At 43.8% G+C, this 22,443-nt stretch overlaps 1 protein-coding gene across 1 annotated transcript; it reads right to left on the bottom strand.

Moving 5' to 3' along the window:
* Nucleotides 1-3: 3 nt before the first annotated feature.
* pde7a (phosphodiesterase 7A) lies at nucleotides 4-21,047 on the bottom strand. The gene is made up of 12 exons (XM_080751558.1): nucleotides 20,172-21,047; nucleotides 9,191-9,251; nucleotides 6,520-6,609; nucleotides 5,438-5,601; nucleotides 5,252-5,315; nucleotides 3,533-3,729; nucleotides 3,127-3,258; nucleotides 2,861-2,952; nucleotides 1,397-1,541; nucleotides 899-995; nucleotides 710-790; nucleotides 4-603 (listed from the first exon to the last, which is right to left on the bottom strand). The coding sequence occupies exons 1-12, from the start codon at nucleotides 20,307-20,309 to the stop codon at nucleotides 386-388; spliced, it is 1,479 nt and encodes a 492-aa protein (XP_080607684.1). The 5' UTR covers nucleotides 20,310-21,047; the 3' UTR covers nucleotides 4-385.
* Between the last annotated feature and the right edge of the window lie 1,396 nt (nucleotides 21,048-22,443).

Genomic DNA, 22,443 nt, shown 5'->3' with positions numbered 1-22,443 from the left:
AAAAACCGTGTATTCTTCAGTTCCGATACAGTTATTCCCTTACATCAGCTAACCAAAGAAAAGGGGAAAAATAGTGGTGTTTAATCATTAATGCCAAAACTACAGTGGACAAATAAATAAAATAAAGCAACAAAAAGACAATTACAGCAGTAGCCAAATGAGGTATCTATGTATTGCTCTATGCAACATAAAAATAGGAATTTAAAATTAAATAAATTAAATAAATCAGTGGTTTGTCAAGATGGGAGGCAAAAGCAACAACAACAAAATTATTCAGGTCTTAGGATGAGGCGGGGCAGCAACTTGGGGGGGATAGGGGTCATACCCCGTATCCCTAGATGCCCCACCCAGCCCCCAGTGTGTACTGAGGCTCTATCAGGCCCTGTCAGGACCGTTTGCTTCCCTGAGGTATTTCTTTGGAGTTGGTTCCCGCCTCGGCTGCGCTGGGTCCCGCCTCCTCTGAGCCGGGGCTTTGTTCCCGCTGCAGGCTGTCCCAGCTGGCCTTGTTCAGGCCCAGGTGGCCCAGCATGGTCTGGGACAAGCGGGTGTCGGAGAAACGGGCCCACTCCGCAAACAGTGGCTCCACCACGTACGTCATGAAACCTACAGACGAAGAGATTGGCACAGGTTTTGGAGACGCACATTAGGGTCAACAAACACTTGAAAGGGTTAAGGTTATTGCTGTTAGAGGAATATGAAAGCTACTTGCCTATTTGAATTTTGCCAACCGTGTTGGTCTCTCTGTCACAAAGTGGGCTGACTTCAAGTCTGTGCTTCTTCTCAATGTCTCCTATAGAGTAAGTATTCAAAAACGTATCCATATTACATCGGTTATAATAAATAAATAAAACAAGGAAGTTAACGAGCAGACAACAGAAAAGAGAAGACGGCATGAAACCTTGTTGGAAGAACTCCTCTGTCACTTTCTCACTCCACCGCTTGCTAAGTTCCCAGGGTCTGCACGGATTACAGATGTCTGCACACTTCAGCGCCATCTATATGGTGTTGGAGCCCAAATGGTGAATTAAAAACCCATCACAGTTTCATGAGATGCAGCGATGTAATAATGCTGGTATTACGCAGTGTTGGAAAAAGTACTACAATTCCTTTACTCAAGTAAAAGTATCAATACGGCAAAGTAGATATACTGTTACAAGTAAAAGACCTGTGTTCAAATTATGTTACTTGAGTAAAAGTACAAAAGTGTTGGCATCAAAATGTACTTAAAGTACCAAAAGTACAAAATGGCAGATCTATAAGCTCACAACGTGTCACGTTATTTGTACTTTACTCAAGTAAAGTACAAACAACTCAAAAGTGTACTTAAGTCTTAAGTACAGTACTTCAGTAAATGTAATTAGTTACTTAACACCACTGGTATTGCGAGGTAACTGACCTGAAGGACAAAGTGGCGGTGGTTGGCATTGCTCAAGCACAAGTCTTCCTGGTCCAGGTGAGTGCGGAACTTGGACAGGTACTCGTTCTGTCTGCTGATGTCTGTGGCCAAGATTAAGGAGCCCAGCTGCCTCTCCATGTTCAGGCTGACAAGTCAAGACAACACAACAGATCGATCAGATTAGAATGATCATGTTGTGCTAAGCCAGAGATGTCAAGGGAATGCTGACAGAACCCTCTCTAAAAACCCCAGGACAAAAATCCACTCGTCCTAGACAATTTGCCATCCTGGCCCCCAAACTGTGGAATAAACTCCCTGTAGCAATTAGAACTACAGACTCACTCCCTAGCTTCCGCCGTGGACTGAAGACTCACCTCTTCAGACTCCACCTAAATCCCATAGCACTACTGTAACACTCCCCTTCCCTCGATGAAGCTAGATATCATTTTTAGGTTTTAGAAAAGTATTAACAATTTCTCTGCCATTTTAAACATAGCTGTAGTAAGCAGCTGCCAAATTGTCCTTACCTTTTAGCGTGGGCACGCGCACGCATCGTGCACAATCTGTGCGCGACTCATCTAGTAGACGTGTAGACTCGGTGACAAGCTTTCGAATACAAAAAACCCCATTGAAAAAGACATATCCGTTGCCACGCTGTATTCCTGCTTATCCGCCAGTGTTTACATGAAAAAACATTGAAAAAAAGCCAGGCATGCGCTATGGTAACACGTGGACACGTTCGCGCACAAAACGCACGATATGTGCGGGGATCATAATCCAGGCGTGTAGAGACTGGATCAAAGTTTCCAAACGCAAAAATCCGATTGAAAAACGAGCGTTCCATCGCCGAGTAGCTTCCACTTCTGTTACACAGTAAACCAATGGAGGCGGGACTATGGCCCAGGCTCAGACTGGATACGGAAAGCTGGATCCGGTCCAGACCGGAAATGACCGGATACAGTTAGGGGGGCGGGCCTAAAGAGCCAGAATCAGCGAAAATCTGCGCTAATACTTTTAATCCTTTCATAATGATTAAAGCTAATTAAACTTTACGGGCTCTACGGGCATGGCAGCGCGGTACAGCGGGAAATCTACGGTTTCTACGGGGATCGCGAGGTATGAGTTAAGCTAGATATCATTTTTAGGTTTTAGAAAAGTATTTTAGAAAAGTGGTCTACCCATGTTATCTTTTTCTAGATTGATATTCCTATGCATTTGTTGTATTGCTGTTGATGTACTGACATATTATCTTGATTATATTATATTTATGTATTACCTGCTTATTAGTTATTTTAAGTCGCATTGGATTAAAAGCGTCTGATAAATGCCTAAATTGTAAATTGGAATCTGCGACCATTTACTGGGAGTAATGTCTGAGGCAGCATACACACCACTCTGAGGTGGATTAGCAGCTGGTGCAGCTGAGAGCCAAGTCACATAATACAACTCCAATGTCAGACTGACCTGTCCTCAGCAGGTAAGTGCGCAAATAGCCCCGTCTCTCTGATCAGGCCCACAGCAGACTTCCAGTGATGGTTCTCCAGAACTGAGGTATTCTTGCATACAAAAGAATAAAAAATAAAAGTATTTACATGCATTATGGACAAATGTGCACATCCCGACTCATGCAAAATGGAATGCAATGGATCACCATGTACTTTCACAAAGAGAGGTTTTTCACAGCTTGTGTACAGGTAATGGATAAAGTGCATGCTACGACGGGTTCTCACCCTGTACAGTGTGGCTAGGTAGTGGTCAGTCTTGATGAGGAAAGGCTGGTTAACCCCGGGATGGTCCAGGTCGTGTGTGGCGGCCGCTAACAGGCCCAGTAGAATGTCACAGGAGGTCAGGGATTTGGCGAGCTACAAGTGAGACAAGACAAGATTACAAGAATGTCAAGCACATACTCACAACTACTTTTTTTTTGGCATACAGTATATTTTATTTTATTTAGACTTAATCTTAAATCAGATCAAACATGATTCATGAATTTAAAAAGTTAGTTTTTCCCGCTATGGAACTTTATTAGATCTCCAGCACTTTGCAAAGATTAGTCAGCTGACCGTCTGATTCTCGAGTCCACAACATGACCAATAACACCGTTGGATGCAATGATGAGCCCTCCTATGCACTCACCATGGGCTCCTGCATGTAGCAGTACATGGCCTGTGTGACGTCTGCGGCATGCACAGCATTGTGGTAGGGGTTGTCACCGTGGTAGTCCTCCTGGACCATGACCAGGAACCTCCAGAGCTTCACCATGTCTAGCTGGAAGAGCTCCACCAAGCCATACTGGTTCAGCAGGTGAAAGGTCAGGGTGATCAGGCTGTTTCCTGCACAAGGCAGAAGGGGCCAACAGTCAGTATCAGTCAGTGTCATCTGTTCCGTCATTTCCGCTTACAAAAATATATTTATAATCAGTGGTATGATATGGATTTTTAGAAGTGTGGGTCCTCTAAATTCATGACGTCATGCGCGCACGCTGTTTTTATTGTTAATTAGTGTTTTTATTGTGAATTAGTGTGTACTTATGAGGCGCGCGTGCAGCAAAATAAGTGTGGGCTCGCTGAGCCCACGCGAGCCCATGGCATCTCACCCCTGTTTATAATATATAGATGCGTTGACTGATTAGATTTACAGTGGAAACAGAAGTGGGGTGAGGCATTTGAAAATGTGTGACCCAACAGCATGTCTTAAGAGACTAGTAGACCACAGAGATACCCATACTACATTATTATTATTATTTTATACATTTGTATCTCCGCCAGGCCAGAGATGAGGTTTTTGTCCCGGTGTGTGTGTCCACCCCAAATCTTTCATCGGCCTCATGGTGAAACTATTAAGCTTCACATTTTGCAACATAACTGTAGGTCATATAGTTTGAGGGAGGGGGTAGTTTTGCAACAAATGCCATACTTCAGGAATGCAGCATCGGATCCATACCAAATATGAATCACACATTGAGGGGCTTCTAAACAAAGCAGGGACAAGAACGATTGTGCCACAAATGTCACCAATTATAACATCCAGCACAAGCTACAGCAATGTGTCATAAGAATGCGTAGGGTTTTATGTTTTTTTTTTTTTTTTTTTTTTTTTTACATTTGTGAGATTAGCACAAATGTCAGAATCTCAAGTCAGATAACAGGACAATATAAAATATCTTAAGTTTAAGACTTCAAAAGATGTGTGCCGTCCAACTAACCTCGCATCACCAGACTTTCCACCTCGGGGGAAAGCCTGGTATACGTTTTATACGGAAATAAGATCTGAAAAAGGAAGCGGCATCGCTTTGATTTGGTCTCCCCTGTTTGTTTCCCCAATCCCCATTTAAATGCTGAGTAGTGTAGGTCTTATCAGTTGCCACAAGTTGAAACGAACCATTAAAAATAGTTAATAGTTACTATTACAAAATAGTTCATAGTTACTATTACAAAATAACTACTATTACAAAATAGTTACTAGTTACTATTACAAAATAGTTACTATTACAAAAGCTACCAAACAAACCATTACACACAAGAGCAAAACTAGGCCGCATAAAGGGTTTTATTGGGTAGGCCCTAAAATTATGCCCTTGAGCGCAGGGAATTATTTTGGGTTAAAACTGGTTCCGGTTTGAGCTTTACGGCCAGAGTGTAGTCCATCTATGACTACAACATGACGTAAGCTGTTTCCGCTCCCGACCAGATCAGAAACCCGAAAATGGTAGTGATCAGGATAACGTCCAACAGGTTGTGCGAATGTACGGCCACCGAGGAGTCTTATTATGGAATCTTAAACGTCTTATTCGGGAATCTGAAGTAGACGGTACGTACAACACATGATGGAATTTTGACTAGGGTTGCAGCCTACCGTTTGTCAACCTGTCGAAGAGGAAGATGTCAAAAGTCCAGCACCTGACCCTCTCCAGCATGCACTGCAAAGAGTAGGAAATCACATGAACAAACACATAGGTAAAGGTATGCCCTTTGTGACGGTTTAACAAAACCATGAATCTTGCGTTCATTGGTATTATGAGTGACATACTGTATGTCATACTTTGGCCTGTCCAGCATAGTCTTCATCAAGGAGGTGAAGGGGAATGTGCTGGGGTGTTCCCCGCAGTAGACGGGATGAGTGCAGGTACCGCTGGAAGCTGAGCAGCCTGTGAATCCTTCCTCCCGAGATACACGTGGTCGAGCTTGACTCCGAGCCTAACCGTGCTGTGAAGTGTGAACACACACAGACACACACACATACAGAAATAAACAATGAGTAAAATGTGACTGGAATGAACTAATGACATATCGCTCATGGAATTCTATTTCATGAACTCATGGAGCTGAGAACTGATGTGGCCACACAGACTTTGCACTAATGACATATCGCTCATGGAATTCTATTTCATGAACTCATGGAGCTGAGAACTGATGTGGCCACACAGACTTTGCAGGGGCTCAGACACAATCACAGCGATATACAAACACACTCGCTGCTGACACAGCCGCCCCACTCTTAAGCCTCCCGTCTGGGAACACACACCAGTCATTGCTTTGTCAGTGGACAGTACACACACACACACACACACACACACACACACACACACACACACACACACACACACACACACACACACACACACACACACACACACACACACACACACACACACACACACACACACACACACACACACACACACACACACACACACACACACACACACACACACACACACACACACACACACACACGCGTGTTTCTGCCAGTATAAACCATGGCTGCTGCCCGGAAACACGTCAGCATGAGGAAGGATTACATTTGGCTTCAGGATGTGAACGAACACTCACACACACACCTTACAAGTCAATGTTTGAGGAAGTAGTTTGCCTAGCCTAAGTGCTGTGAACACCATTAGAACAGCTCTAATAAAATGAAATAAAATCCCTGCACAAGGTTTACACTCTAAGACACACCTTGACCTTATCAGTGTAGGAAACAACCGAGTTATGCACAAACATCTGGCAGTGTCATTGGAGAGGAGCGGAGCCCTGAGTAGAACCACATTCTATCGGCGCTATCTCCCTTGTCATCGGCGGAGCGCAGGTTAGCCCGGCTAATTGCCTGTGATTCATACTCACTGTGAATAGTTCGGAAGTCGATACGCAGGTACGGGTGGGAGCTCCTTCGTTCTGGTTCAAATCCAACTTGGCTTCTCACTCTCACATCTCCTAGAGGAAACCAACACACACTTCCTCAAAAGTCATGCTGCACTGAGTGTAAGCACTGCATCTGTACCAGACCTGGGCCAGCTTAGTATCTGTAAATACTTTGTGTAGTAATTAGGTGCCACAGGGGCGGGCGGGGTTACCCTACACACACACAACAACAATAACCCATAGACATTTTTTGACTACCACAAATAAGTATTTTTAAGTACATTGAGTACACCTTTCTGCAACCGACTTCAAGCGATTCGTCCTGATGCGGTAATCCCCCGTTAGTAGAAAAAAAAGCAAATGGATTTACTTATAAATACTATTCGACCTTGGTCTGGTATGTATTGTATACACACGCATACACGGACACAAAGACACTTTCCCAGAAACAAACGCCGGTGGACAGAGATACAGTCAATTGAGCATGCAGTGCCACGTGAGGACTTTCTGCTCCAGTATTAGTGAATCAGAGCCACCAGTGGCTCTGTTAGTAGTCAGGCAGAGGAGCAGACTTTGTGACCAGCCGCACGGGACCAGCATCTTTACTTACTTGCAAACAGTTGTTGGAATACTACACAAGCCCCTAAGATATAAAAAAAAAACTGGGAATTACAATTAAGCGCACACTGATGCTAATTATTATCTTGAGAGGGTGTGATTTAAAGCTCTTAATACTATATGAATATAAAAGGTCAAACATGTCAGGTACATTTCAACACAATAAAAGTCATCAACAGTACATTTTTAAAAACCATGCACTCTTAAGCAGTGTGTGTGTGTGTGTGTGTGTGTGTGTGTGTGTGTGTGTGTGTGTGTGTGTGTGTGTGTGTGTGTGCGCGTGCGTGTCTAAAACTGTGTGCATATGCACACATGTTGACATCTGTCATGTCTGCATATGCATGTGCCCTGCTGTGGGCACGTGCATCATTGTGATTAGTGCACATTTTTCAGAGTCAGAGGGCTTGTGTTTTCCCAGTGATGTGTGAGTGCTGCTACTCTGCGGTGGATATAGGTCAGGTCGTTGTTACCAATGTGACAAACTCCATGAACCCTGCACAGCATTAAAATCACAGGCCGACCTCTGACCTTCTGCAAACACCAAATTGCATTGGAATGCTTCCGTCCTCACAGTGCGTGTGCGAGTGTGTATTCATTCAATAAAAAAAAGGGTCCAGGGACAGATGCTTGTCTCTAGTGACGTACAAGACTGCCATCAGTCCATAAAATGATTAAAAAGCCAAAGCTCCTTCCATAGGCTTTGCCGTTGCTGATGCGCCCGGGGGTTGCACGTGGCAGCAGTCACTAATGGATATTATCAAGCTGGCGAGCATCAAACTGGCATGCGCCGAGCTAAATCAATCATGGGCTCCCTGCAAATGTGAAAGTGCAGCAATGCTGGGTGAAAGCTCCAGTGTGCAGTTGTTTAAGCTCCTAAATGCCGCAGGCCATAAAAAGGGTTACACGAGGGGTCAGATTCAGCTCTGTGTCCATGTGGGTGTCTATGCAGGGAATATATCCTGCCTCTTATCGCCCGTTATCTACAGTAACCTTATTGATGGTGAAGCTTTGTTTCCCAATAGATCAAAGCCTAATCTGGATGTAAAGCTTGATGCATTCGACTAATCGCTCAGCAGAGCCATCAGCCAGCAGAGACACAGGAAAACACACAAACAAACCATACACGTGCATAAACACACACACGCACGCACGCACGCACGCACGCACACACGAGAATGCGCACAGACATTCCACAAGCCTCCAGTCTGCTCCTCTGAACCTCATCGAGCTCCAAATCAAATCTAGCCCCTTATTAAATCTGATCAAAATTCAAAGAAATGCTTAACACTGGAGACGCAGACACAACTTAAGCCTTTTGTTATTGAGAGATTATCAAAAGGCCAGGGATGAACAAAACCCCAGACATGCCCCACCTTCATGTTCTCTACATATTTCCATATCCAGCTAGCACTCATCCTATTTCGCTGACGTTTAAGACATTGTGTAATTGAACAAGGACAATAACTAGCCCCGTTTCTGACCTCCCCCTCCGCTGTGGCTCTGGGATGAGGTCCAGCTGTGTTACGTTCCCGCTGAGGGCGGAACCGGCGAAAATGTCAAATTCTTACCGTTTTATGATTTACATTTATGAACACGTATCAAAAATGTAAAGGTAGTCCTGGTATCCTACAGAGGTCTAATTTCAAAAGAATGGAAATGGAAAAATGTATTGATGGGTCGAAACAACCTTTGGAACCGTTTTGCCAGCATGAACCAAATGTTATCATGGTGGTGTGCGCGTGCACATGACACGCATACGCACAAATTCATGTTAAATTCTGCATGCTTGCAATAAAAATACGGTTTAATTCTTTTTTTTTCATAGCTTTTCCCATTCTGTTGAAACTACTAATTACTTTCGCAGGTCCCACCCTCAGCCGGGACATAACACAGCAAGACGTCATCTCGGAGCCAACAATGACACTATGGCAACAATAGTGAGAGTGACAGCAAGTGTGTGTGTGTGTGTGTGTGTGTGTGTGTGTGTGTGTGTGTGTGTGTGTGTGTGTGTGTGTTGACAGGGGGAAGTACTTACCTAGCATGCGAATGTACAGGGCTGTCTGGTCTGAGCTGTCATAGGAGATGGCCCCTCGTCTCTGTGCAGACACAAAAACAAAAATCACACATACATTACACACACATTAATGTACATTCTTCTACATTCTTTTAGCAATGAAAGCTAGGACATTGCTAAAAACTAGAGACTGAGGACAATGAAAGCTGGGACAGTCCTCAGTCTAAAGTTGAACAAAGCATTTAGATCAGGGGTCTTCAACGTACCCCTTAATTGAGAGAGAGATGAAGCAGGGACCCCCACAACCTTATCATAGGTTCCATATACCGGTAGTTTCATTGTTTGACAGCACAATCATCAGTGTATTTTGGATTCATGTCAATTTGTGTTTTCAGATATTTAACCACTTGAACCGTCAATACTTAACTTGACCTTTCACTCTGTATTTTCTCCATCTACACCAAAGCTCTTAACCGAAAATAGCCGATCTACAAGCTGCGAGGCGTTGTGAGCTTGTAGATCTGCTATTTTTGGCCAAAGTTCTCACAATATGGACGCTAGGGTTCAAGTGGTTATTATAAAAAAGGAGAAAAAAAAGGTTTCCATCACTCAAAGAGTTGGAGGACCCCCTGTAGTAACCCTGAGGACCCCCTAGGGGTCACGGACCCTCTGATGAAGACCCATGATTTAGAGACCAACTTATCTCTACACAACATCATTTCCCAAGCGGGATCAATAAACGTCTCATCTTATGTCAAAGATCCATTGGACGGATTTGATATACAGCACAATATGATCCACCTGATATGCAAGTGTTGTGCCCAAAATAAACAAGGACAAACCCCTGCCCTCCAGCTCCAGGGAACCAGCAAACTCTGTCAAAGTGATACGATAAGGGCTATTTTAAATACTGGTCTAAAAGACAAAAGACTCAATGTTCAGTCAGGGAATATGCAGTGCCTGATAAGGAGAGGGTGTGTAAAAAACTGTTGGGGTGTGTGTGTGTGTGTGTGTGTGTGTGTGTGTGTGTGTGTGTGTGTGTGTGTGTGTGTGTGTGTGTGTGTGTGTGTGTTCTGTAGAACCGTTACTGATAAACATGTTTCAACACCATATCTGGCAGATAGACACACACACAACACACACAGACAGACACACACACACAACTGCTATCAGTCATGTGAGAAACACATGTTTACACACACAGTTAGTAGAGATTACCGACACACACGGAAAAACATTTAATTGCACCAAGGACTACAGGTCTTTCTTGAAATGTGTAAATCCAGCATGATGGCATATTTATTTAGCACGTTCAAGAGTTACAGCAAGGTTTGTGTTAGTGCCCAGGTCCCACGAGGAGAAGATGGGGTTTAAGAAACAGAAAGAGACTTTAGTGAAAAGCAGAGAGAAGGCTCATCACACCTCATTTTCACAGTGTGATAGCAAGCCCCCAACCCAACACAGCCCAACCCGTTAACTTTAAAGCTGAGAGAGCAAAGTTGCTGAGTGATTACCAGAATACATCACTGGCACACTGACACGCACCAGGTATGCTGAGTGAGCAAGTGAGAGTGTGAATATAAGTGCATGTGTGAGAGAGCGAGAGATAGAGATGATTTTCATACTTTAACCGTGAGGTAAATGTGGACACAGCATCAATCCCTATACTCACAGAGCTTAAGGTCACATAACTGGAAAAACCTCCCTCAGCTTAAGAGGGACAGCTTTAACTCAGGCCAGAATTGCCCTCATAATGCCGCTTTTACATTACACGGATTCAGCTCAGCTCTACTCCACTGTACTGGGTTTACTTGGTTTTCCTCTGCAGATACAGTAGTACCCCCAAATGTGTCTTCAACACTGACGTCAACCCTTTGTGTAGGAGTGGTAAACATTGCTCAAGTTCAGTATGTCTAGGAGAACAATCTATTTTACCTTGCTGAAAGTGCAGTGTAATGCAAGCCGATACATTATTTATTTAACAGCTAGTTTTAAAAGTGTAAAAGTGGACCCTTTTCCTTTTTTTTCCCACCCCTTTTGTCTTGCGTGACAAACAATACCTTCATGATTCTTGACTCAATGACTCTTGCCAGGTCTGAGTGAGAGCATGACAGCATAATTAACACTTATGTTGCTATGATTTCTTCTCTTCAATGTCCCACGTTGCCATGGTTACCATAGACTTCCATGTAATTGCGCAATTGTGTAAAAAGTGCACGCCCATGCCTAGATGATGCACCACGTGTGTGCACACTGTTCACAGCTTTCAAACAAAAAAATCCGCTTGGAAATCCGTTCAGGCATTCATGATTTATCAGCCATTATGTTTTCTTCAGATGTAAACAAACATGGCTGCCATGTTTGAAAGAATGGGTTGGTATGGGGGTTAAACATGCAATTTCGCGATCGCGATCATGCCTAATACATTTCTGGAGGTCCAAAAAACACTTTTGGAAAAAAAAAAAAAAAAAAAAAAAAAAATCGAAAACGGCCCAAACTCGGGAAACTCGGGGTTGGCACAGCGGTAGTACCTTTTCAAACTCGGGAAACTCGGGGTTGGCACCAGATGTGTTAATTAACATGTCACCTTCTGGTGGCACCTCAGCATGCGTGTTCCTTACATGATGCATGGCACATAGATACTTTTATTTATACATGTCTTAAGTCAAATAAGGACCCAGCTACATGCCGTCAGCAGGATGTACAGTAAGTGCAGCAGTCAGTCACCATTCAATGGGCTTTATTGGCCTGAGAAAACATACGTTTACATTGCCAAAGCAATACAATACAATGGTATACATTGGTATATTCAGTCAGCTAGAGTAACTGGTTGGTTGGCTCATCTGTGATTGGCTGGCTGTTTAGTATGCTTGCTGAGTGACTGTCTTGCTTACCAAGTAATCTATGGATATTGTTAGGCTCACTGAAGACCAGGTGGCAGGCCCGCTATCTGGCTGGATAAATGACTGGCTACTGGCTACTCTAGCCACCTGAATAACTGATCAAATGACCGACTGACTAGCCAGCTAGCTACTTGGCTGGCAGGTTCAGCAGCCTGGCTGCTTCACCGTCTTCGGCTGTGAGCTGCTGCAGCTCTGTTAGCTGGCCAGGTGTCCCCAGATGGCACACAGCACAAGTCATGACGTCAATGGGTTGAGCATATTTGCATGCACAATTTTTATTCATTAGTATTCCCTTGCGCTCTTCTTCTCTTCCATAATTGTTTCCTCCATTTCTTGTCCATCCCCTCGGGCTCTCTTCGCATCTCACTGAAGAAAAACAATAGACTCCTAAGCCTTCTTCCTCCCACAAACCCCCTACGTGGGATGAATATCTGCTCTTACCCGATTTGTGCAAATTTGACTGAAATTGAGTCAGGGTAATGTTATGGTCTGATGCTATGGAGGGTAAACAGAGCTGATATGAGTCTTGATTCGGTTACCATTTAATGACCTCTGTCAGCAGTACATGCAGAGACATGTGTTAAACACAAACACAAAGGCGCTGGCACACCTCACCACCTTATTAAACTGTAGTATAAGGATTAGTGTACAGCATGCCCCCCTCGACGCGCACGCACATACTGTATACTATGCATACTTATTGACCCCGACTCTCCTCAAAAGCCCACATGACAGCTCCCAATCCAAAGCTAATATTTTACTGGCTTGCAAACAGCTTGACTCATGGTGGGTAATCTGCAAAGCTGTATTTTAGTGTCAACAGACCTCTGTGTTTACACACAGCACTGGTGGTTAGTGTGAGTAATATACATATATAGTGTGTGTGTGTGTGTGTGTGTGTGTGTGTGTGTGTGTGTGTGTGTGTGTGTGTGTGTGTGTGTGTGTGTGTGTGTGTGTGTGTGTGTGTGTGTGTGTGTGTGTGTGTGTGGGGCTACTGGGTGCAACATATGTGGGCACTGTACAATGCTGGCACTATGGGAGTCACCAGCCTTGTCCAATGCATGCCCCAACACTCCTTCTGGCCACAACTTGCTGCAAACAAAAATATGCTGGAGAGGGGCCAGTACCCAATTGGCACCGGAGTAGACACACTGGCATGTGCTCCCTCGAGAGCTGGTGTGAAGGAGGGGGTGCTGCAAGCACTTTGTCAAAGTCACATCAGCAGTGCAAAAGGAGGGGAAAGTCACATTTTACCCTTGAGAAATGGCCCGGACCACACCACGACCACGCCATATCACACAATTATGCAAAGATTTTGCATAATTGTCAGAATTGTCTCCATTCATCATTCTGCATCAATTCAGCTGTTGAAAAATGTTCACACATTTTCAATATTTGTGGAAATAGCAGATGTACAAGTTCACGTGTGACAAGATGCTATTTCCACCCGTTTTGAAAGCATAACCATATAAAGTATGGGTTATTTTGGCCATAGTACATTATTTTGATTATACATTTCTTTGTATATTTGCTCTTTTTCATATCTGCCATCGGCAAGTGCAATTTCTGTTTACAAAACCTAAAAGCGCAAACATGAATGTACATTTATATTATTCCAATGTTCAATGCCAAAAACAGATAAAATAATGAACAGTTTTTCTTTTTTTTTTGCATGACAATATTAATCGTCAAGTACAATTTCATGACAACCCTGCCATGCCTCGCAGTGCCGACGGATACGCACGAGAACACATGCCTCCCACAGTCCAACTTCCATTAACATGAGCACCATCTGTAAGATTACCGTTTGGGGTGTCGATGTTTCACAGGACATTATACACAGTGCAGACATGCACTGTGTATAACTTGTGGGCAGGACTTATACCTTAACTTGTCTTAACTTGTGGGCAGGACTTATACCTATAATGTAACCTGCACACAGATCACTGTCCAGGTTACTCATTTTAGTCAATGAGCACTCAATTCCTCGAAAGTTCTTATTTGGGATGTTCCTTTTAGGCAGGGTGTTTAACTGTTTCAATTGTATTGACTGTACTTGTACTATTCTCCATTTTTGTCTAATGAAATAATCAATAAATAATTGCTAGATTCTTTTTTTTTTGGCTTGTTTAATTACGTGCACAAACACACAAAGGATATGGGAAATTTGTCCATGTGTTTTTTAAAGGTCATACTCTTCCCAATACTTCATAAAACATCATTTGTATCAGTAAGGACAACATTAATTCATCAGCAACTATTTTGGTCACAGCACACACACACACACACACACACACACACACACACACACACACACACACACACACACACACACACACACACACACACACACACACACACACACACACACACACACACACACACACACACACACACACACACACACACACACACACACACTTAAGAATGTTTGTGAGTGCCTCTAGTTGCTGAAAGCATCTCTCAGCAGCAGTTACCAGTCAGATTAACCTCTGTTCTATGAAGGACACAACCCTGGTTGACCCACACAACCCCCAACACAGACACCATGAGAACGAAGACCTGTTAGCAGCTAGCATGATATAGCATTATATTGCCTGTGACTCTGTGAGTGAATATGTAAATGTGTGCGCGCACATTTACATAGACATCAGCCCATTTCACATAACTGGAATGGAGTATCCCCAGGCAGCTACAGCTGAAAGGGTAAATAAAGCCACTCTGTATGTTAGTTCCTGCGTAACTGCGGTCTCAGCTAATGATCTCTATGTAGAATCTGAGGGCTCATGTTTCTCAGGTCAGGGGGTCACGTCATGTCAGAACCTGTCACTCCAGGGCCTGAATATTTTGCATTTTCTAGCTAATCCTTCAAAATAGCCAGAAGTGGCATTGCAGTAGTTCAGTATCATGTACTGAGGTAATCTGTTTGGAATAAGCAAATAGCCCATGAACAAATAAAAGGTGTGTCCAGATATTATTGTGATCTGTGCATAATGCAAGCACAAGCAGGTTGAAGCAGCACAACGCTGTGTGTCCATGGCTAAATCACAAATATGTCATTTGAAATTTAGCAGAAAAGTAGCTTAGTGACTGACTACTGCAAACATGTTCTCATGTCATCGCCTGAGCTGGTAATGTGTGCCTTAAGACCTTTCCAGTGGTGGTTAAACGTCTGATGCACAGTGTAGTGCTAACACACTTCCCTGTTTTAGCCACAGCGATAAACCCTCACTTCCTCATGTCGTATGTCATAAAAACAGGGTTGTATTTGAGGATGTATCACATAGACAAAGAAGGAAACCACCAAGCCAGCAGTAGTATTCCCATAAACTCTTGACATGTCAGAACCAGGAGAGCATACAAACAGAATGTGCATGTACAAGCACTCCAAATTTTAAGAATCGTGAGATAAAAGCAACTGGACTCAGCACAGCTACACAAACCGAAAGCTTCCTTCTGAATTATGACCACATGCAGAGGTATGCCGTGTGTGACGGCTCATTCCAGTGAATGAGTGCCAAGCTATAAACAGACTTTACAGCACAGGTTTTGAGAGAGTATGTGTGTGTGTGTCAGCCGCCACTGCTTACTCAAAGCCACACATTGAGTCTACATGCTGCCAACAGTGTTTTATAAGAACACTCTCCTCTACAACACACTCCATCTCCAGTGAGCATCCAAGGAGGCATGGGGGCTGGGAGAGAATAGCCCTGCTGAGCAGAGAGTGTGAGGGAGCTAGAGAGGGGGGTGGCCGTGTTTGTGAAGCTACAAAAGGTGGCTGGCTGGCTAACCACAGAAAAGTGTAGTCCACTTGTACATGGAGTAACCTCTGCAACCAGTGCTTTCTTTACTAGCAGCTGTGAGGAGTCATAAACTAATTTAAAGCTTTTTTTACACAGTGCACTTTAAAAAGGGTAGCCTTGTATAAAATGAGATTTTTAGCAGCGCTCTAAAAGAGACTAGCAGAGCCAAGGGGTGGGGGATGGGGAGGGATATGCTTCATGTTCTCGCAGGGTCGTCTTCCCCTGCAATCAATGGCATTTCATCATTTCAGACGTCATTGCTGGATTATAATTACTTCTCTGGGTCAGCTTAACCTTTCTATATCCAAACCTTAATAACTTCTGAGGGATTTCATCAGTATTGATTTGAAAATGTAATAAAAGCGAAAAACAAAAACACTGCTAGTGTGCCTTGGGGCAACAATATTTTTTTATAGTTATTTAAAAAGAACTCCACTTAATTAACATGATAAATAAATATGCACAAATATGTGCACTGCATAAATAGTTATGTTGACCAATTAATTCACCAGGGACAATATTGGGTTAATAGGACAGGCAGTCTAATGCATTCTCATTCCTTGTCCGGTTTCAGCCCTTCTGCCTATAGCCAACAACAGTGAATATGAATAAAATTCAGATACAGTAGAGCAGTTGGCCCTGACATGGTGTCAGGGCCACCATGTCAGGAGTGATGATGTGTCGAGCCACATTCTCACGCCCGATTTGTCTCAACACTGCAGCACAGAAACAAAATAGTCATGTGATAAGGGGGCCCCTTGAGAAACAGAGAGAAAAATATATAGGGAGAGAATACTTTTTAACTAAAGAGAGCCTAGTAGGGTTAAATCATGTTTATTAACTGAAGAACACACTATTCAAATCACACTATTCAAAATAAACACAGCAATTTGCTGCCATTCGTTGATGGTCATTGGAGGCAATCTCACATGGAACTTAGAAGTGGCGCTGTGAGGGTTAAAAGTTTTTAGTGAAAGGTTGTGAAACACTCGTCTCGGAGTCTGAACAGCTCCTTCAGCATTCTTACCACATCCTGAAACCACGTCAATCCGATGGCACCGCATGAAGAAAAACAAAAATCTTATCAGTTCTGTCAAGATCAACAGACTGACTCCCTCAAAAAGAAGTGCTGTAATGTACAGTATTCCCTTATCGTACCCTTCCCAGAAACGCCCATCCAGTGCAGATGACACAAGCATTACTATCGGGTGCTTTGCGTATTTTAGGCCTGTATGTGACCACTCGAGTGGGCTGAGCAAGAACAGTGGCCAGGCGGGTTCTCTGGGCCGTCTTATGGACAATGATCTAAAAGATTAGTTGATCCCAGACCCAGAGCAGCATGTTTGTCCCACATGAAGATACATGATGTTCAGATCTCACTTGTTGTTGCAACCTGCCATGTGACTGACTGGCCTCAATATCTCGCATCTGTTTATTGATTTTTGTAGCTCAATAATTTGGACAAATAAAAAAAGACAATGGTCAATTACTAACTAGGCCTTATCAGGTCATAAAATGCAGTGCATGTTGGATGTGTTTTATTCAAATCAAGGGTAAAACCCAGGCATAAGTTTGGGGCACCGAGACCTATATCATCTCTCAGACCAACCCCGTCATGAGCTATAACCAGTGAGATAAATGTGGAATGCATAATGCCAAGTTAAGCTACAGTACCTATGTGACGTCTGAGCTGTGCATTTGCACATGTTTGTGATGTGATGTATGTGATGTGAAACACATGATTCATTTTTTTGCCCTACAGCGGCATACCGTATCTTTTCATGGGGATCTAATCTGTCTCACTACTCAGGCATAAGAGAAAGGAATGTTTACATTCACTCCAGTGGGACTGGGAACCTGAACATAGTTGGGGCAAAAAAATAATCTTCAAGTCCCCTTAAAGGAACTAATCAACAGGCGGCAAACATGCATGGAAATAACAACAGTAGAGTAGAGGCACAGTCTGTGCCTAAAAGAAGCCATTTAGGCCCATTTCATGCTATTGCTGTTTGCGACGCCTCTTCAGCAGCATATTTACACCCAATCACATGCATTCCAGGAGTACAGAATGACACATTCTTCTTCTGAGAGTTCGTCTCCTCAGCTCTGCTTGCTCGTCCTGTGTTTACAAGAGGAAATGTCTTTATCTGAGAGGGGAAGAGAGGGAGTTAGCACAGAGAGAGAGAGACAGACAGACAGAGGGGAAGAGAGGGAGTTAGCACAGAGAGAGAGAGAGAGAGAGAGACACAGACAGACAGACAGACAGACAGACAGAGAAAACAAGATAGGCAGAGAAAGAAACTGACAGAAACTCTGGCCATCTGTGAGTGTGGCAGCGGGCCAAACCACTGCCCCAAGAGACCAAGCACATGCCTAACTGCCTCTTTCTGCAATGCTAGTCCGGCTCTGCTTCCACAAACAACAGGCCTCTGGAACCACACACACACAACAACACGGCAGCCAAGGAGGACAAATGCACCCTTATGGTCATACATAGGGACCGAAGACACAATATTTAGAAGTACAGCTGCTCTATGACAAAGGCTGAGTGACTGTGCCAAGCTAAGTGTGTTTTCATAGGCTGTATTAACACTGATAAAGAATAAAATGTCAAATAGTTATGTGAATAATTTGATTTCATCCCTGACTGTCTCTTTGTGCAATTTCTAAAAAAGGTGTTTTGATTTGTTGCCCTGAATTGTGCAAGCCTCAAATTCATTATTCCTCCAAAAAATGGTATTCAATGCATTCACCACTCAACAATACAAAGCTTTGCTTGTTGCATATGAGCCATTTTTCCACAACAATGGATCACGATGACTGCACACACACACACACACACACACACACACACACACACCATTAAAGGAAGCAACTGTGACACCTGACCAAGAAACACAATAGTAAGTGGTTGCTTGTGTTTCTACAACCTAGAAGAATGATCTTGCATAGAAGAAGTTTTTGGGTCACAAGGGAGTTGGTCCTTTTGAGAGTGGTCTGGAGATAATGGTCAGCCATGCTGAACTACTCCAGTACAGACCACTTCTCGTCCTCGATCCATCAATCAGTGACATACATTACATTATTTCCATAAGACTTCTTAATACAGCCTGGAGTGACGATGGAAAGATATAGGATGGAGGTTGGAGGCTGGTGTTGTGGACAAAGAGCTGGGTGGATGGTTGGGTCAAGGCTTGTCCAACCAGTTCAGATATCCCAACAACAGAAGAAATGCTAATTATACGCAGGGCAAAAGGCTAGGCAAGAACAATCACACTGAGGGTCTTTGACGGAGTAGGCAATATATCTGTCTTTTGATTGTTCAGGGAGCTGCCTGTGATGTTGTGGTGTTTTCAAAGGAGACACACATGGGTGGTTATGTGGAGCACAGTACTGGACAAAGGGCTAATGGACACAGCCTTATCAAAGGGGACACTTTCACACACACTTTCACTTTCACTCTCACACACACACACACACACACACACACACACACACACACACACACACACACACTGGATTATAATGTCACTCTGGTTATGAACTTTCTCCGTATTAAGGGACAGATGGGTGGCATATATAAATTATGTTGGACAATACAATGTCCACCAGGAGCTGGCAAACAATCAACAGCCTTAACTTAGTGCTTGCCTTGTTTACAGTTGAGTCACTTTGTGAGATTGTAGATCAGCCATTGTTGCTCTTTTCTTGAATCCAAAACAGGAATGCCAGGTTGAAAAGTTGTTAACAAGTTGGCAGATGTGTTGCATGGCTTGTGTGAACCAAGCAGAACATCACCCACATTACATTAGGCCACATTATTCTGTAGCCTGTTGTAACCTCACGTCACATTAGGAATTCTAAGAATTAAGCCCACACTCTCTCAGACTCTGACTGTGGATCAAGGATGTTAACATAAGTGACAGTGGCACGTTCCTTTGTGGCAAAATGCAGCTGGTCTCTTGGGACAACTGTTGTAAAAGGAAAATGTGATACTTTAGGATTGGTGCGGTCAGTGTACTGGCTGCAATGTAGACCAAGAAGGAACAAGCACAAAATGTTAAAGCGTTTGAGGAGGGTGTGTGTGTGTGTGTGTGTGTGTGTGTGTGTGTGTGTGTGTGTGTGTGTGTGTGTGTGTGTGTGTTCAGCTCAGAAAGAACAACCACCTGCAAGATTCCAGCGAGTCATTCACGTCTGAAGGTAGCAGGCCGGTGTGATTCCAGTGCCACTATGACCACTACATAAATACAACAAAACAAAAACCACAAAAAAACTAAAGTGCTTTGGGGGTTTTACCTGTGACAGCTGTCTCGGGTCTGGGGCTCCAAACAGAGAAGAGCTGGAGCTGAAACTAATGGCTCCCCTCCGGCTGAGGACATGCTTGGGAACCGGCCTGTCCAGAGGCAAAACCGGCAGCTGATAACATACTTCCATTGAACAGTCAGGGTCCCAGGACTGTGTCCGGATCACAAAAATCAAATGCAGTCAAAGAAATAGTGGAATCACAAAAAAGACAAACGATGGCGATAAAGGCGAGAAAATGTGTAAATCTTGCAAAAGTCGTCGGCGAGGGTTTCAACAATGTGGAAATAAGACGTTTTTGTGATGCAAAGTGTTTCTGTTCATTGTGAGCAACTCAAAACGTGCCCAGGTCGCCTTCATTGATGAGGATGATGATGATTTTCGGTTCGCTAATCTCGTTTGATGTCATTCTAGTCCAATGATTCGCATGCTGCTTTTTCTTTCCTCCTCATTTCAAACATATCCTGGCCCACAAACGACGAGGCCTTAACATTTTCTTTGTCTTTATAAAAACGCTTCCTCATTTTGTGTGTAAAAAAAAAAGTCCGTTCATATGCGCTTCATTGTGTTACAGATCCGCCTAGCATGTACCCCCAAATCAAAACAAAGGGCAGGACCACCACTACCAAAAATGTCACCAACCATCCGATGTTGCAACGCCGGTAGATGAAGTGAGAGAGCTCCGGGACGAGAGACCGTTTCTAACGTGGCTGTGAGGTTTTTCATTCGGACTCAAGCTGTGCTCAAGAAACTACCGTCTTTTCCCCCCAAAGCTGCATAAAGAACCAGTTGTCTAATTCACCACATAGCCTATCGGACCCGCACACACCGTGAAACATGAAGGGTCTGGCTCAGAGGCAGGGAATCCCGACGCACATTCATCTCCCCTGATTGCGATTATCCAGCTGTGTAAAAATGGCACAAAAACGCAAAACGATCAACCAAAAACAACAGAATATTTACCAAATGCGTGTTGATTTGCCTGCAAACAGCCTATATATCTATCGTCCTCCTAACCATTAGCCTACAGCTTGATTTTAAAGCACACACCACCTGCCAGAGATGGTGCTGTTGGGGCGAACCTGAACGCCCTTGAGCGAATTCGTCCAATGGCAACAAGGCACCCGATGTAAGCTCTGAAGCCATTGGGTGACGCCATGTGCCGCGTTTGAAACGGAACACGCAATTGGCTTCGAAGGCGATCCCAAGCTGATAGCAGTCGATAGCAGACCTTGGGGAGATTTCGCATGGGTATTCCTCCAATCCATCATGTTCCTCCACAAAGGGGCTTGCCCTGCAGCGGTCCACACAATCCTCATCATTGCCAATAGTGGTTCTCAAACTTTTTGCACCACCATAATAACTGATGTTAAACTACGACACGTACACTATCCCAGCGATGCTACACCTACCCTAACCCCAACACAGGAGGCATTTATATTAATTATATTAATTCCAATTAACCCTTCCAGTGCCAGCCCCTAGAGGGCGCCAAAGAATGCCAGGGTATCTCTCATAGGCGAGCGCATTAGCATCCGGGGACTCACGTTGCAGTGACGCGCATGCTCACGTTCGTGCACGTCATGAAAAGGTCCCGGATGAAAATGGCTACAAAATAGCTATTAGCTTGTTCTCATTTAAAAGATCATTTTCGGCGATTTCGCCGTAAATAAACCTCGCGCCGCCTCCCTAAAAACACAATCCAGAGAAAATGACTTTCAAAGATGTGTGTTTGCATTGGATTCGGCGGTGATTCGCGGCGGCGTTACTCGTTTACGGCCGGCTGGGGGGGGGCGGCCGGATCTCGGTCACTGGATGGAAAATTTAGGCCGGGGCTTCAGTAAGCCTCGGATCATTTTATTCATTTCATTAAAAAAGCCGCATTAATTCGGGATCGGCACACTGGACGTCGTGCCGCCGGCGGCGCCGAACATTCGGTGAACATTGGGGGGCTCAAAAATGTATTTCAAACCATTTTTAATGGAATATATCGTCGGACCATGTAAAATGGCTCGCTGGAAAGCGTAGGACGAGCCAGGACCACCCACGGCTCTACAAGCAGCTCGGGGTAAGTAAAATAATTAAAAAAAAATTGTATTGGATTGAAATAAAGCCGAACTTGTTCGGGATCGGCACAATAAGAGTTAATATATAATAATATAATAATAATAATTCTTCACAGTTGTCAAGTCATGCTGTACAACATGGTAACAATAACTGTCATTTCTTACAGTTCTCACATGACAGACATACAGACATTTAGTTC

Source organism: Nannobrachium achirus (assembly GCF_963921795.1).
Source record: "Nannobrachium achirus genome assembly, chromosome: 21".
Lineage (NCBI taxonomy): Eukaryota > Metazoa > Chordata > Actinopteri > Myctophiformes > Myctophidae > Nannobrachium > Nannobrachium achirus.
Note: the sequence above shows the minus strand (reverse complement) of the source record. Positions and strands in the feature narration are given on the sequence as shown.